At 37.7% G+C, this 18,217-nt stretch overlaps 1 protein-coding gene across 1 annotated transcript in view; it reads left to right on the plus strand.

Annotated features, from left to right (window-relative positions):
• LOC124776420 (zinc finger protein 345-like) overlaps positions 1 to 16,533 on the plus strand; it is a 197,846-nt gene extending 181,313 nt beyond the window's left edge. Inside the window, exons 8-9 of the mRNA XM_047251415.1 lie at positions 11,447 to 11,788; positions 14,768 to 16,533. Of these exons, the coding sequence (XP_047107371.1) occupies positions 11,447 to 11,788; positions 14,768 to 15,082 (657 nt within the window). The 3' untranslated portion in view covers positions 15,083 to 16,533. The remainder of the gene's footprint in view (positions 1 to 11,446; positions 11,789 to 14,767) is intronic.
• Positions 16,534 to 18,217: the final 1,684 nt, after the last annotated feature.

Genomic DNA, 18,217 nt, shown 5'->3' on the forward strand with positions numbered 1-18,217 from the left:
AGCTCAGAGACAATGTAAATCATACTCTATGTAATAACATTCCAAGTAAGGCAATAAAAGATGGTAAAGACCTGCAGTGGTTTAATGGTGCCATTTGGAGTTGAAAAAACATATGTCACTCTGTCATTACAAAAGAAAAGGTAGGGGAACTGATAAAGGAAACTTAATGGCAACTCATTATCATTAAGAAAGTGTATGCGAACAGCCTACAACCATTTTCACAGTTAGAATCTGGTAAAAGATCTTTCAGAAAAGCTTAGAAAATTCTGATCCTACATGAAGTTAGTAAATGGATTAAAACTTTCCATCCAGTATATTGTAGATCAATCTAATGTTGAAACTGGAGACATCAGACATTAAGCCAAAATTTAATTCTGCCTTGTAATATTTTATATGTAAAGATCCTGTTGCTTGATGATCATTTGGTTGCTATACAAATGTTGGACAGTTAATGTCCATGTCAAATTAACTCAGGAGATCATTTTCTACTGAGAAATGTCAACTCATTTCTGAATTAAAGTCATCATAAATGGGCCCAAAAACAGTGTGTGGCAGTTTTTAGAATGGCTACAGAAGCTTTCCTAATTGAGAAACAGCATTTTTCGCACCCCTTTTTTGTTATACAATCAGATATATGTTAACGTATGAAAATTATTTTTTAATTTTTGTTTCAAGAAGAACATATTTTAAAATTTCCAAATTTATCCCATGAGTTGCTAGATGGTTGTAAACCACAGGCCAAAGTATAATTTGGGATGATAATAAGTAATTTCAATAATTTGACTATGTACTCATGTTAATTATTACAACATTACTAATACTGACATTTTCATGAAAATAAACATGAACACTGTTGTGATAAAGATTCAAGTAAATAGTACATACTGTAACTAACTATTAAGTAACAGAATATGGTTATCATTGTATGTTTGAAAAGGCATCCTTTGTTTGATACACATCACTTTCGAATGGTTCAAATGGCTCTGAGTACTATAGAACTTAACACCTGAGGTCATCAGACCCCTAGAACTTAGACCTGCTTAATCCTAATGAACCTAAGGACATCACACACATCCATGCCCGAGGCAGGATTCGAACCTGCGACCATAGCGGTCGTGCGGTTCCAGACTGAAGCGCCTAGAACCGCTCGGCCACAATGGCCAGCCATCACTTTCATCAGAACAGGCATTAGTGATACCCACAGAATATCAGCATTTCTTGGATGTGAGAAGGGTGTAAATGGCCCAGCTGGATGAAGAAAAATTATTTTTACTTCATCAAGTTCTTCATTTTTCTGTAAGATGTAACTGAGCCTCCAGTTTGCTTGATAGACAGCAGTGATGTAGCCTGATACAGCTGCTAATTTTAGTTTATCGGGAGACTTTGACACTTCCTTTTCACAAACTTCTGAAACCAAAGAAAAGTTATTCACCAATATTCTTGATTTAGTTTTTGGAATGCATGCACGGCATTGATGCGTTCCTGTGATAGTCAGTGCTTGTTCAAAGTGATTTTTCAAGAAACATTCTGATTCAGTATAGTCTTCTTGAACTGAATATGCAAAGTCTACATCACTAATGTTTTCTACTGCCCCTTCAAAAACTTGCAAGGGGTTTGTATTTGGTTTTCATAGGGCATTTGCAAACTGGCTCAAGCTGCCAATCTCTTTACAGATCCTCCAACACCATCACAAGCCCTTTCGCCATGCGCTCTGGCAAAAAAGTGCCACTCTGCTTCCTTTTTAAAATCTTCTTCGTGGAAACAGAGGTCTAAGAAGTTCTTTTTGTTTTTGTATTGAACAGCAGAGTCATCTGAAGAATAGAATCACTTTTTGAAAGCTTTTGAAATTTGACTGTCAGTAAAGTTATGAGGATGATGGTTTTTTACCTTCGAGTGGGCGCGCTGTGTATAAAGTGCGCCACCCGCAGATAACATTATCGTGCACAGTTCCATTGTTGTTTTACACTAGCAAGCCCCTACCTACTCCTGCATTATTGTTTCAGCTAGCGCAGTGAGAAGTTGTGGTGTCATTGGTTCATGTGAGCTACAGTACTTTGAAATAAACTGTGTGTCATCTTGGTGTATAAAGTACACCACATGCCCGGTCATGTAAGTAATTTTTCCTTCACTATTATTTCATTCCTTTTTAATCGAATCAAAAGATAACACATAACAAGCGGGTATATCACTGTGCAGGGCGAGATCAAAGCTGACAAAGTGCTTCATTGGTTACTCAATAATGATCCTGAGTTCAACTCTGTACCAGACAATAGAAACGATGACGATTCTGAAGAAGAAGAGGGATCTATCACATGAAGTGACCACGATTCAGATTCTTATCAAGTCCACAATTCAGATGATTACTGGGAGGGACAAAAAGTGTAAATGGATTAAAATATGTCCTAATGTGACTTAGAAAACAAAAAGAATATTGTGAAAATATTTCCTGGGCCTACACATGTTGCCAGAGGGGTCAGAAGTGAAACAGAGGCTTTATCGGCAATACTTAGCCTGGAAATGATTGATGAAATTGTAAAATACACGAACATATACATTCAATCTAAGAAAGAATATTTACAACATTCCAGAGAAAGGGACGCTAAGGAAACTAGAAGGCGTGAAATAATGGCGTTGTTGGGATTGCTGTATCTCATCGGGACTAAGAAAGCAAACCACACAAATGTCATTGAACTGTGACAGCAGATAGTACTGGTACGGAGATTACAAGAGCTGTGATGAGCTACAGGAGATTTCTGTTCCTTTTATGATGTATCCGCTTTGATGACAAGAGTACAAAGCAAGAAAGAAGAGTAACTGTTATAAACTTGATGCAACAAGGCAAATACTGGATGCCTTTCTGGTAAACTGCAAGAATGCTTTATAGTAGGACAATTTGTGACAGTAGACGACAATTTGCAAGCTTTCTGGGGCCACTGTTCTTTTGTTCACTGTTATTTTGAAGTATATTGTGGTAAACAACTTAAAGAACCATACAATGTTTCTAATTCTCCCTGTGATATTGTAGGAAGGGTAGTTAATCAAATTGGAGACTCAGGAAGAAACGTTACAGTGCATAATTGGTACACTAGCTATTCCTTAGCCAACTCCCTTTTGAAAAAGTTACTAACTTGCATCAGCACGTTGAGAAAAAACAAATGTGAGATCCCACAAGAATTTTTACCTGGGAAATGTAGGGCTATCCACTCCTTTTTATTTGGTTTTCAGAATGATGTGATACTAGTTTTGTATGTGCTGAAACAAAACAAGACAGCTATATTACTTTCAACTATGCACAAGTTAGGAATCATTGACGAAGTTACAGGTAAACCAGAGATAGTTTTGGATTACAATATAACAAAGGGAGGAGTCGATACAGTGGATCAACTGGGAGGTACGTATTCCGTCGCACGGGTGACAAGAAGATGGCCATTGGTTGTATTCTGTGCTCTAATGGATATAGCAGGAATCAGTTCTCAAATAATTTACATGAGGCAAAAAAGAGGTGGTGGGGGAGAGAGAGAGAGAGGGAGAGAGAGAGAGAGAGAGAGAAGAATATTTTTGAAAGATTTAGCACTGTCTCTCATGAAGCCTCACATCCTGTGCCAACATTGCAACTTTCCTCATGAAATACAAAAATCAGCGTGTTGAAAGAACTGAGGAGCCTACCACCAAGAAAAGAGGTCGGTGTGTAACATGTGGAGGAGCAAGAAACACATCTACTACCATCAGGTCTAACTCATGCCATAGCTTTGTTTGCAAAGGACATGTAATAGCAGTGCATACATGTGAGAAGTGTAAAGCATTTCCCGAAAATGCACAAGACGGTTAAATGTGTAGATGAAAGGAACTTCATGATAACTGATACTTCTTCAATATATAAAGCCTTTGTCCTTTTATATTGCAATGAAAGGGTGCTTTTGTTCAGTATACGCTTTAAAAAAGTGTTGGAGTAAATTGATATGACAGCTACAACAATAGAAAGATACGAAAGTTTCTTATTTGTTTAATCAAATAGAATTTTGGTGATGTAATATATTTTTGTATTGTTGTTTGAATAAACTAAAATTAAACTGTGATTTAGCTTATACATGTTTCCCTTGATAGCATAATGACAGCTTTTGACAACAAGTGTACAAAGTGCGACACGCACCTGCTCGAGGATTAAGTATATACAGCAACTGTGTTGTGCTCAAGTGAAGCAGAAACAAATACATAACTAAGATGTTCAACTTCATTTTTGTCTTTGAAATATATAACAAAGGGTCAAATTGTGATGTGTTCATTTGTCCAGTAATGCTGTAATTTTCAGAAAAGTCACACGTGACTATGAATTCTGATTCTTCGAGATTTTCTTTTGTGCAGTTAAGAAAATATCCCTGCTGCTTGGTGATTAAGTCGTGCCGAACCAAAGAGGATAACTTGCTGCAGAATAAATCAAATTAACTCTTCTGAATCTTTCTCTAAAGTCTCTAGATTACAGCGGTGAAATTGTACTGTTTCCATTGAATTTTCAGCAAAGGATGATTCCAAAATCTTACACATCTCTGTTCCACCTAGACATACTGCAAGCAATAGATGATGGATTACAAAGCACTTAAGTGAGGCATTGCTTGTAATTTTGAATTTTACCTTTTGTTACCATTTTCAGTTTGGTATTTTCTAGCACGAGTTTCATGTTTTGGCGATTTATGCACTCACAAACAGTGTGTGTGCCACTTTGACCTGATGACATACAATGTTTAGGTCCCAGTTCAGGAAATTTTGAGAAAACTTTTTCTATGCTGGAAAACTTGTCTTTAAAATTTTTGTATGCTTCTTTAAGGTTATGCAGTATGAGTATTTTTGACATCTTCGATTTACCTCCATGTGATTCAGTAACTGTAACACAGTCTTTAATAGATGGCATTGCCCTACTGACTACATCATCATCATAAAATGAACATACAATTCCCACTGTCTCTATTGGCAGGCTTTTTCCAGGTTTTAAATTTGGATTTTCCAAAAATTCATGCTCTATCTTTCTTATGTTCCAATTACCTGGTAAACGTGTTAGAAGCATTAGCCTTTTTGCCCTACTTGCGCAACTGGAGAACTTGTTTTCAAAATTTTTTTTACAACTTCACATTTCTCAACATCGCTATCGTTTTCTAATGACTGACTTTCAGCAGAAACAGAAAAAAGTTTACGTTTCGCAGTTGTGGAATTTTTTCTTACTTTCGATGTGCAGTACTACTTGTCTTTTCTCTTAGCAGTGGGAGACTTCGTCAACTGTTCAAGAGATATACTAAGTGCCAGAACAACCTCTGAAGTAACTATAAATTCTGTATCACTCTGCAATAATGTTTTTGAGAGAGAATGAGCAAGTTCAGCATTTTTGTCACTTAGGGACTGCACATTTTTTAACATCATAGTTTCCTTCCTACATTTATCACGGATTTTTGAACCACTGACTATTTGCAGATATGAGAGCAACGTGTCAGTTTCATCTGGGGAGGGGGGCAGGGCACACAAACACACTTAATGTTTAAGTAGAAAATCACTTGTTAAAAATTAGCCAGTAACTTTTATATTTTCATGATTGATTTTAAGTCACCCTATAGCTTCTAATAACACCTTATTTTACTGAAGTATTAAATATTTGACCTAAATAGTAAGTAATCTTCAATACCAGTACACAAGTAACTAAGTTATTACACACTATCAACTCACAATACATCCACTTAGGAAGGGTTGCACTCACCCTATGAAAGTGGTTATTGTTGTAACAATAAACATGAGTACACAGTCAGATTATTGGGAATACAGCTTCAGTCTTCTTTTTTACTAATGAGGAAATTATCATCCCAAATTTATATTTTGGCCTGTGATTTACAACAATGCTAGCTAATCATTTAATAAATTTGAAAATTTTGAAATGTGTACTTTTGAAAGAAAAAAAATAAGTTTTTTAAAAAGAATTTTCTTATATTAACCTATATATTATTGTATACCACTGTAAATGGCATGAAAATGCTGTAAAATAGTATTTACCCAGGTCTGTAGCTCAGTTAGGAAAGCTTCTACACCAATTGTAAAAACTGCCAAGCTCTGTTTTTGGGGCCATTTATGGTATCTTTGCAGCTCTGTAATTTAGAAACGATTTGACATATCTCAGTAAAATTTAATATTTTTCTAAGTCTGTACCAACGGCATACCGACACCAAATTTCAAGAAAATCTGAGATGGTGAGTGTTATAGTCCATGAGATGCGTGATTGGTATCGACAGTTCGGGCAGACAGATGGCTATGTTGCAGAATTTCACTTATGACACTCTGCGCCCGGTCTCTACTTGTATGCGTTCTCTAGCAGCAGAAACAAAAGCATCGACAGCATGCAGATCGTATTTGTACGCGTGAATTTATTTACAGTTGCATTGCTCACTCCTTACTTTCTTGAGTGTGTTGCAATTATGCTAATGGGAAAGCACCACTCTCATTACTGTTAAATTTTCTATGCATTCTTCCACAATGCCTTCGGCTTCAGCTGCCTCTCTGATTACACTTGCAGTACTGTTCACAATTTTTGTTTACATTTTGCTTGTCACTTGATTGATAGCTGCTACAAAAAGGTATTCAACTTTAGAGATCGTGAATTTTTTATTGTTTGCAGCAATTTAGTTTTTGATTGGCACTCTTATCTCTTCAGTGGCACTGAAGTGACATCATAATCACCTGTCTTTTTTTGAACAAAACATTAACAAGCGGTTTCGCACAAAACCATCTGATGTACATATATGTAAAACAGTAACTCACCCTCCTTTTCCCCACAGGCACTGCCATGGTTCCCTCAGGCCTTCCTTTTCTCCAGCCGCGATGTAAAGAATGGCTGACATTCAACCATGTTTCATCTATCCACATCATATTTTCAAATATCATACCCATGATTCTCCGCAGAAATCTGCATCGCCATGTGACTACACCTGTCCTTTCCATCAATATTTTGCATGCGTTAAACACGGAATAGGTGAAGCCTATGTCTTCCAGCACTGTATGTAATGAAATTTGCTTCCATTAAAAAGATTCTTTCTGTGGTGGCGCTTGAAATTTAGATAGAGTGGCATGTTTCCTTCTCTTACAATATGATGACGAATAGAGTTTGTCTCAAAATCATCCAAAGTTGTCACTTGCTTCTTCCACAGCTGCTTCTTTCCTGATGTGTGCAGCCTTGTTGTGCCACTCCCACCACAGTATATACTGTACTGTTCTTTCCCTATTGTTACCACAGTGTTCTTTCTTATTTTCAGTGCTATGGTCCTCTTAACAACCTGAGGAACAGGAAATAAGGGCTCACCTTTTTCCTTTCATTTTTCAAAGTAGTCCCTCAATGAACACATGAATTCTTGGGCCTGGCTGTGTAGCACACTTTTCTTACTCTGTTTCACTGCACTTGTTGGGCTGGCACTACTTGTTTCACTGTCCATTGGTCAAAAGGCAACAGTAGCAAATAAACACTAACAACAACAAAAACAAAATAAACTATGAACTGAACTATTAACACAAACGACGAAATGACAGCACTGATTGCACGTGAGACACTCCTGGTACTTTGTGACTGCACGCATCAGGTTTACAGAGGGGCAATGTGCTCCTGTTATCAGCTGGAGTGCAGTCCATCGTCAGTTGGCTATCTGCGGTCACTAGGCAACAGAATGATGCTACTGAGCTATCAGTAGTAAAGACTCATTCTCCAGACTATAAACCCTGTGTTGATTTGACATGGAATAAATAACCCGAAAGTAATCTCAACCTGTACTAAGAAACAAAAGCAAACAAATTCTCACACCCTGATAAATTTCCTATTAAATGTCGCATTGAATACACTGCAGAATTTGCAGTCCCAGAACAGCAGTTAGTTACAAATGTAGGTGATGTCCTGTTGCAGGAACCTAAAACTTATTGATAAAATTGATGCAGGACGATTGCAAGGAAATGCAGAAAGACTTGTACAGTAGCACTTCCTGGCCTAATGAATCACAGCTCTTTTTTAATAGAATAAATACAAGATAGTTCCCATAACAAAATGGAAGAAACAAGTAGTATCCACTTACAAAACCATTCATAAACTGCTGGAGAATACCACGTAATTCAATTATTGACAAATAATCCTGCAAAGTAATATGAAATGGGACTGATTTGTAAAATCAATAATGGGAAAAGCAAACAGAAGGCATGAATTTATTGAAAGATGTCTGGAAAACACACTATTGGAACCAATTCTGAATACTGCACCATCTCCAATGTTTGGAGTATTTATGTAGTGGGCATGACAGCAGACATCAAATAAATTCAGAGACAATTTGCTAGAATTTTAACTGGCCATTGTACCCAAACAAAAACCCAAGCAGGCATTCTTGTGAAACCCCGTGGGATAAATTAAGGTAACTGGTGGACCTGTTGTATGTGTTACAGGTGCTTTTAATTAGTGCTTCTTTGACTGGTACTTACTTCTAGATAAGCCAAAAAAGATTTGTGTCACTTGGTCTAGTTCCTCAATGATTTCCCATCTCAGACCATTTATATTTGAGCAATGTTGATTGCTTCCATTTGTTCATTGCCAACCAAATACGATTGCAAAAATTTATAAGCGGCTTTTGGAAATTATCCCACTCTGTGCTAATCTTGTTCTTTAATCAAAAACAAAGGATTGAATTGATGTTCTTCACTGCTTGTGGAAGTAGACCTAAATGATGTCATTTGAAAGCAGGCATTGTATGTTCTCATATTTCATAGGAAGTGTTCTAATTCTGAAGTTTCTCCAGTCATGTACTGAAACCATTCAGTTGGCATCATTTCCATTGGTGCTAATCAAATCTTTCCACTCATGCAACATTTTCCTATTGCTTACTACTTAATTTCTTTCCACCTAAGAACTGACACACAATCCATTTTGCCAAGGACGATGTGTTTTTGATTTGTGGGATCATAATGGAATGCTTCATCTGCCAAACTGTAATCTCTGCTACTTGTGCTTTGCGCCTCTCATACACAAACATTTTGTTTATATGTTTGCGATCATTGTCTTTCATGAACTTCACTCGTTATCTCTGCATACATTGTTTTGTAATTTTTTACATTGTTTTGTAATCTTGTATCTCGAGCAGCTTTCCCCTATTGGCTTGTTGAGTGTCCCACTCAGTCATCTTGTCTAGTGTAGACTCATAGCTCATCTGTTAATAAACTTCTCCTCAATTCTGTTCATTAACTTCCATTGTGAAGCTAAACATGCATCTCCCTCTCCATAAGTTTCATTTTTTTTGCTGTTCTTTGTGTTCCTTTCTTTTCAGTTCACCGTTGGCAAGATTTTCTTTTTGTTCCTGTTAATGTTAATTTTATTTAACACACTAAAATTCCATAAAATACACTTTTTACTACCGTAACCAATTCACTTTTACTTAAATTTATTTCCCTTTCTCGTTTCCTTGATCTTCTCCAGTTGATATCCAAAAGTATTCTGACACGTGCGTCTTGTCATCTCCTGTATAGAGGGTGTTTCAGGAGGAACGGTAAATATTTTAAGAGGTGTAGTATAGACGAATTACGATAAAGAATACCATACAACATTTGTCCAATTTTTATTGAGTAAGAGATACAGCTGAGTTCACAGTGCACTTTCGTTTAGTGTGTTGGTTCACCAGTTCTTATGGGGTGGGGGGTGGGAACAACAACAACAACAACAAAAACAACAACACACCAGCACTCCTCTTGTAATCTTTAGTATGCACTGATTCATCATTGAGACTCAGTACCTCAGTTCTTTGTGGAAGACTTGTTCAACCTGCACACAAATAATCATATCTGCATCTACGTTGGAGTCTAGGGAAGCAGAAAGTTGAAAGTTGAGTCTTCTGCTTTGCAGCTGAAAAATCATTCATTATGTGAATAAACCAAAGACGCATCCCTTGCTAAAGTAATTTTTTGGAAAAGTTTTAGTTTTTACACAAATATTGACATATACAGATTGTGGATGCACATGTTTATTTGCAGTATAGTTGTTCTCAAATGACTACTTAAAATACTTCAAAGTTAAGTGACTCACTGCACATTATTCGAAAAATGTGGAGTGAATTATGAGTGCAAACTGTGATTGCACAAATGTGAGGGGCGCAGAAATGCAGTCTGAAATTGTCCCCCCCCCCCCCTCTCTCTCTCTCTCTCTCTCTCTCTCTCTCTCTCTCTCTCTCTCTCTCTCTCTCTCTCTCTCTCTCTCTACCCATTCCTCAATTATCTGTAGAAGTTTTTCTAAATTTTTTGTAGTTGTCTGCTGGGAGTTTCTGAATTCCATTCCAGCCTGTATTTTCAAGTTTTCTGAAGATCATGCCCATTTCTGTTTCCTTCTTTAAGAAGCAATGCTGCTACTTTCGCTTGGTGCACTTTAGGCTATAGAGTGCTGCACATGAAATGTAGCTTAATTTCAAAGTGTTAAGTTGCGTCCATACCGATTGTGCTGTGCCAAACAAGTTACTTCTGTTTTTGATGCATCTAACGAAGCAGAGCATTTGAGAGTATTCAGCTTCGCTCTGGCTACATGACTATGCACAGAGCTGTGGAATCAGCGGGTTTTGCTGTCCTCTGTTAGATGGCAGTGGCATAAAATCCTCAGTGGTGGTTGAAAAATTCATCATAATTTAACCAGTTTGCTCGAAATATTTATAAATTACATAAACAAATCCTCCTCATAAATCAGTCAACATATTAGTAAAAACAGTATTAAAATCTATACAGTAGTTTCTGAGGTTAACCTGAATATACAGAAAGAAGTGAAGAGGGGACTTGAATTTATATATATGTGGAGATGTGAGGATCACACACACAAGTGTAGCTTAACTAAAATTACTAACTCAGTATTTTATTGCTGCACTGTCTCTCTTTTCTGGTGAGTGAAACTACATTGAAGCTTTTATTGAAACACATGTTGCCGTGACACTTGAAGATGAAGATTCAGGGCTCCAAATGCATTGTACTTTTAAATAAAAATCACTATTTGTGACTGAAGGCAGATGATTTTGCATTCACATTTTAAGACTGTAGATCAGTCACCACTTTAATAGTTACTGCTTTGAAAGTAAGAAACATTGATGCCATGTTTCAGTTATTCAAGTAAGCTAGTTGCCTGCAAAAGATAGAAATCTGCAAAGAAGTCTCAGTGTGCTACATTACCTTGATTAATTTCAAAGTTGAGTTACATAGAAACTACATAGTCAAGTTAAATTCAGGAAGTACACTCAAGGACAGGTTAAGTCATTCTCTACTACATTCCTCTCTTGTATATATGTTAATCCTAGCATGTGTTATAGCACTGTGTGTTGTTTACAAACATCAAAATTTTGAAGGCTTCTGTTGTTAAAATAAGGTAGAACAGATGTAATGCAAAAATAATGTCTTCTATATTTCTAAAAATTACTTTCAGATGCCAGCACACATCTTAACTCACTTTGGTGGTGAAGTGTCAAGAGTCCCAGAGCGTTACCGAAGACTCTTATCACGTCCACGAAGACGCATTCACACATGTGAATATTGTGGACGAGACTTTCCTTCAAGTATACGTCTACGGTGCCACATCAGACGACATACAGGTGAACGCCCATACACGTGTCAGCTCTGTGGAAAGAACTTCTACACAAACCTGCAGCTTGTCGTCCATGTACGTCATCATGCTGGTGAACGCACTTATCGCTGTCCTGCACCATCTTGTCCTCGAGCATTTGCGAGTGCATCTGCTCTACGTGCACACTGTGCAACACATGCAAGGGTAAGCTAATACTTAAATCTGCTGAATAATATCAAAAGCCTCTGAACATCGTTAGTTTCCAGTAGTTGTTTTTCTTCTGATTTTTATCATCCTTAGGATCTTCTTAAATTTGATTACGTTTTAAGTAATGCAGCTAACAAGTTAATATGATATTTTGCTCTTTCTCCAGTCAAATATGATATCAGATTTCTTGTTTGTCTTGTAATGTCACTGTTTGCACTTGATGTGATTCATCTGTTTGCAACCTGCTTTTACCTTTATGGGTGACCTATAAAGTCCTGTATCTCTCTCTCTCTCTCTCTCTCTCCCTCCCTCCCTCCCTCCCTCCCCCTCTCCCCCCCCCCCTCTGCCCCCACCTCTCCCTCTCCCTCTCTTAACTACACCAGCACACAGAGTAAAACCATCACATTGTAAATTAAGTTTTGTTTTTCAGTTTTAAAGCAAGGACCTGAAAAACATTTGAATATTAAGATGTATCTGGCAGAACTCCAAATATGCACATTGTGTAAAAAAAAGTAGTGGCTGATAACTGGTACAAAATACTCTCCACCATGAATTTTACAGTGACATTTGGACTATAGAGTGGCTGCAAATGTAGAAACAATGCTGAAATTAAAGATTTATGGATCATCATACTTGTTTTTTCATAACTTACAGGATACAAAATTATCAGTCCATTTCTCTAAACTATGCAGAGTTTTATAGTTCCATAGAAGTGCCAGTAGAAATTTCGCACATGCATTATATTTCACATTAAAGGAGACTTGTGGAGAAGCAGCTATTCAGATGCTGTCACTGATAGATTTATCTGAAAACTAAATCGTTTCACTGTACATTTTTGAGATGCCATTGTAATTGTCTTAAGCACTGTAAACATTTTACATTAAACTATACTTTGTTCAAAATTGCATTACAATTGGCAGCTATGAAGAAAGTGCTTGTGGGGAGGCTCACATAAAAGGCACTGCCTGCATTAAGTCAATCTAGTATGGCATATAGCAGCAGCAACCACCAACAGTTGTCAAAGCTCCACCTGTCCAGTATAACAAATGCCACTTCCCTTACACTTCAAACAGCTTTCTGTACTGTGGGGTCATTGGTTGCGCATTGAGATTTTGTGTGTTTTCATTTCTTAAAGTTGTGAGGTTAATATGTTATCTTTTATTACTATTGTTTGTTGTATGTTGCTATACAATGTCAAAGGAGTTTGTCAAATGTAATTAAGTGGGAAAGTTAACATCACTCACTTTGCCAGAGGATTGCTGCACAAGATCAGTTGAAAGAGATGGTTTTATGAATTATATGTGTACACAGTCAACAGTTGTCTTGATAATGCTCACAACCATTCTGTTTTTATTGGTGAGATATCTACCTTGGCAAAGTGGAAGGAGGAAATGATTGGTGGCTTCAGCATCACAATGAAGAAGTAAGATACGGTGTTAAAAGGTGGAACTCTTAATATCTCTTCATAAAACATGTTTCGCCAGATATAAAATAGACCAGTTGGCAAAAAACATATAGGCATTTAGTCTCTGAGCTGCCATTTCAACCCAATAGAATTTTTGTAGGCCCAAGTTAAAGACTGTTGCTAGTAATAAATAAGGTAAAATAAAAATTACTCTGTGACTGAAGCATTCAGCAATGAAGCTGTTAGGAAAGTCATCTGTGACAACTGGAAGAAAGCTGCCACTCGTATGCAGTGCGACCTGGGAATAGCTTGGTGGAACGAACCTATTATACAGTACAGAATTAACAACAGAGTGTGATAGTGGAACATATAATTGAGCTATTCTCATGTAACGTCTGTATGCCATGGACCATCAGGTGCTAGTGGTACATCCAGTTCTTGCTTAATCACCATCTGACAGAATCCTTGTACAACTAGATGATAATGCCACATTAGCATTTCAGAACAAAGTAATGTATATGTGCTTTTTCTTAACCTCGGTTCTCAATAAAATAAAAGACTTGTGTTTGTGGCCTGTTACCATGATGGCAGACCTCTCCCTAGTCCTGAATCAGTAGAAGTCGGTAAACGTCGGGCGGCTTCGGTAGGCACGCAGTTTCGACTGCTGCCAACATTACATAGCTGACTGTGTTGTACGAGGTAGCCATTGCCGTTTGCTTCGTTATTATTTTGCACTGTACTGTTCTGCGTGTTTTTATTGTGCAGTTGTGTTAAACATTATCAAAATGAGTGAAGAGGCAGTTGCTGGCCCATCTCGGGAGTCGCCAACAACCCCTACCGGTAGGCCTACGGTTAGAAGAAGCCTTTCGTCTGCTTTCGTGTAAGCATGACACGCAAACTCCCCTCACAACTCTGCCGTCTTACAGTTAACACACTGTAAATGATCATGTCAGAATTAACAACAGAGTGTGATAGTGGAACATATAATTGAGCTATTCTCATGTAACGTCTGTATGCCATGGACCATCAGGTGCTAGTGGTACATCCACTTCTTGCTTAATCACCATCTGACAGAATCCTTGTACAACTAGATGATAATGCCACATTAGCATTTCAGAACAAAGTAATGTATATGTGCTTTTTCTTAACCTCGGTTCTCAATAAAATAAAAGACTTGTGTTTGTGGCCTGTTACCATGATGTGTTTGTAACATCTGTTGCCAGCTGCTATACATGTGCTAAGAACCATTTTCATTTTTTTTTTGTTGGTAATTTTTGTTATGTGAGAGTAAACTTTTCCAGTTGTCCCAAGTCTTATATTCTACAAAACACACAATTTTCCTTGTTTGTACTGACTAATATAGTATGCATGTAACACATTTCTCATCATGACTCAGCCAAAAGCTTTAAAGCGCAAAATACTAAGACAAGAAATACGGTTTTGTGTGATTACATTCTTGGAATTCTTAAACAGTGTCTTATTTTGCTTTTTCATAGATTAAATAGTAGTTTATTTCAGATGATACCATAAATTCAGAACCATTGTATTATTCCTCTCTCATATTTTTTCAGGTAAAACAGTACAACTGCCCACAGTGTGGAAAGGCTTTCTTCTGGCGTTCTGCATTTGTAGCACACGCCAGACAGCACACTGGATCAAGGCCATATGTGTGTGGAGCCTGCAACAAGTCATTCACACTACGGGGGAAGTTAAGTTTGCATCTACGGCGGAAGCATGCTGCTGAACTAGGCCCTGGAGCTGAGGGCGAGGAAGGCCCACGATATTGCGCAGACTGCGGTCGTGGCTTCCGGACTGGAGCTCTCCTTGTAGACCACGCACGTGAAGCTGGTTGTGTTACTCCTCCCCTGCCTGAAGGAACAGGTTAAAGAAAGATGCACAAATATGAAGAGAATAACGTGTGGCACATGATGACCAAATCCATTACAAGGTGTCGTATACCTTGATTACCGAAGCGTAGGATGCCTATATGAGTGCCGGAATATTTTTAATTCAAACTAACACACTGACATATGATCATGTGAAACTTTTGTTTCCTTGTGAATGCCCTTTTAAGACTCAGTTAGTGATATCGAGCACTGAAATAAAACACGAGTCGTGAATGTTGTTCTAAATTTACTGGGTTAGTCATGTAGAGTGGAGCAAAGGGATGGATTATTTCCTTTGCACTAGGCAACTGTTACCTGATTAGGCAGTCACTAATAATTAGGGGAATCCCTAAGCCATATATGTTTTAGTCAAGATTTCAGTTTTCTATGGTAAATTATTTTAGGTGCATTTATTTCTTAAAAAGCGCTTCACTGTATCTGATCAGACAAAAATCAGGATCTTCCATTTCTTTTAAATATGTCTGCATCCTCAGTCAGTTAATTCTTGGCAGTTTTATGACAAATTTACCACAATGTTAAAATATTTTCTTCGGGTATTAAAGATTTCTGTGTGTGTTTCACTTTCCTGGCATTTAAGAAATTCTGAGTATTAAATAGACATCCAGTTAATTGGCAAGACATGTAATTTTCCAACTGACACTGCCAATTTTATAATAACTTTTAAGAGGTACTACCCATGTTCAAATTATTGTTTAATATTACTTTCTGATATGTAAAAAAATGAAATATTTGGTCAGCTGTAGATGCTAATAGAAGAACCAAAGCAACTACAACAGTGGAATGTTTTGATACAATATACCCCAAATGATGCTGTGTTGGTTAATTGTAAAAGTTTCTGAGAAAAATACAGCACTATTTTCTTCTAATCATTAAGTGACATATTTAGACTACTTTGTGATTTAGAAGCAATGTGTATATTAAAGTGCCATTATCTGAGTTGTTATATTGTTTAAAAAGAAAATTTTCTGATGTGTGGTAAGCCATGGGATATTTTTGAAGATGTTCTTTTTGTGGTGTATTTGAATATTGTTTTGAAGGGATAGTGATATGTGAGGAGGTTTATGAGTGTGCTTCATATAGTGGTAAAGCAGTTGATAAGACTGGAGTGGATTAATTTTCTCTTGAGCATTTGATAGATGTCTTGGTAGTCTCTTCCAGAAACAAACTGGTATTTTAAAATGGTCTCCCTTTAATTCATTATGGCAGTGCTGTGTTGCACTTCTTAAAAAAAGGACAGTTTTTTCTAAACTGTGTATGACCGACTGATGAGTACTACAGTCTCTAGTTTTTTTCTCCTCTAATGTGGCAGTTTGATATGGAAGAGAGAGCTAGATAGCTCAGTTACCTGTTTTGATAAGACATTTTGTGTTACAAATGTACTACTTTGTCTCTAATTCCATATTGTACAAAATAAAACTCCGTGTGTTGTTCTTTGTTCTTTTATTCATTTTGTTCATTATCAGTTTTCAAACTATTGAAATTAATAGTTGTGTGTATAAATTTTTCTGCTTCTTTGCACCATAAATAATGACACAATATTGGAAGAATGAGAGATTCTTGAAATAAAAATTATTGGTGTGCTTTTCATGTCCATATTGTTTTAAAATAATTCATTGCATTCAATCTACTAACTGCCCACTCATACAGAACATTATGTGAATATCTACGCATAAGGTAACTAACTTTAAATGCTACCTATCTAGAACTGAAACCCAATAATAATCAATTTGGCAGCTTCCAAACAAAAGGAAATGAAACCAATTGGATAACTGTATGTTAGTTGCAATATTAAAAATTGTTTGACGTGTCTCAAATTTGCCTGCAATTTGAGATTTGTCTGCAAAATAAACATACAGCCTTATAAAAATTGAAAACTATTATGTTTCACATAGGATAACTTTGCTGTTTATATATACATACATATTAATAGAGGGAAACATTCCACATGGGAAAAATATATCTAAAAACAAAGATGATGTGACTTACCAAACGAAAGCGCTGGCACGTCGATAGACACACAAACGAACACAAACATACACACAAAATTCTAGCTTTCGCAACCAACGGTTGCTTCGTCAGGAAAGAGGGAAGGAGAGGGAAAGACGAAAGGATTTGGGTTTTAAGGGAGAGGGTAAGGAGTCATTCCAATCCCGGGAGCGGAAAGACTTACCTTAGGGGGAAAAAAGGACGGGTATACACTCGCGCGCGCGCACACACACACACACACACACATACACACATATATCCATCCACACATATACAGACACAAGCAGACATATACAGAGGCAAAGAGTTTGGGCAGAGATGTCAGTCGAGGCGGAAGTGCAGAGGCAAAGATGTTGTTGAATGACAGGTGAGGTATGAGTGGCGGCAACTTGAAATTAGCGGAGATTGAGGCCTGGTGGATAACGGGAAGAGAGGATATATTGAAGAGCAAGTTCCCATCTCCGGAGTTCGGATAGGTTGGTGTTAGTGGGAAGTATCCAGATAACCCGGACGGTGTAACACTGTGTCAAGATGTGCTGGCCGTGCACCAAGGCATGTTTAGCCACAGGGTGATCCTCATTACCAACAAACACTGTCTGCCTGTGTCCATTCATGCGAATGGACAGTTTGTTGCTGGTCATTCCCACATAGAAAGCTTCACAGTGTCGGCAGGTCAGTTGGTAAATCACGTGGGTGCTTTCACACGTGGCTCTGCCTTTGATCGTGTACACCTTCCGGGTTACAGGACTGGAGTAGGTGGTGGTGGGAGGGTGCATGGGACAGGTTTTACACCGGGGGTGGTTACAAGGGTAGGAGCCAGAGGTTAGGGAAGGTGGTTTGGGGATTTCATAGGGATGAACTAAGAGGTTACGAAGGTTAGGTGGACGGCGGAAAGACACTCTTGGTGGAGTGGGGAGGATTTCATGAAGGATGGATCTCATTTCGGGGCAGATTTGAGGAAGTCGTATCCCTGCTGGAGAGCCACATTCAGAGTCTGATCCAGTCCCGGAAAGTATCCTGTCACAAGTGGGGCACTTTTGTGTTTCTTCTGTGGGAGGTTCTGGATTTGAGAGGATGAGGAAGTGGTCTGGTTATTTGTTCTGTACCAGGTCGGGAGGGTAGTTACGG

This window comes from Schistocerca piceifrons, chromosome 2 (genome assembly GCF_021461385.2).
Source record: "Schistocerca piceifrons isolate TAMUIC-IGC-003096 chromosome 2, iqSchPice1.1, whole genome shotgun sequence".
Lineage (NCBI taxonomy): Eukaryota > Metazoa > Arthropoda > Insecta > Orthoptera > Acrididae > Schistocerca > Schistocerca piceifrons.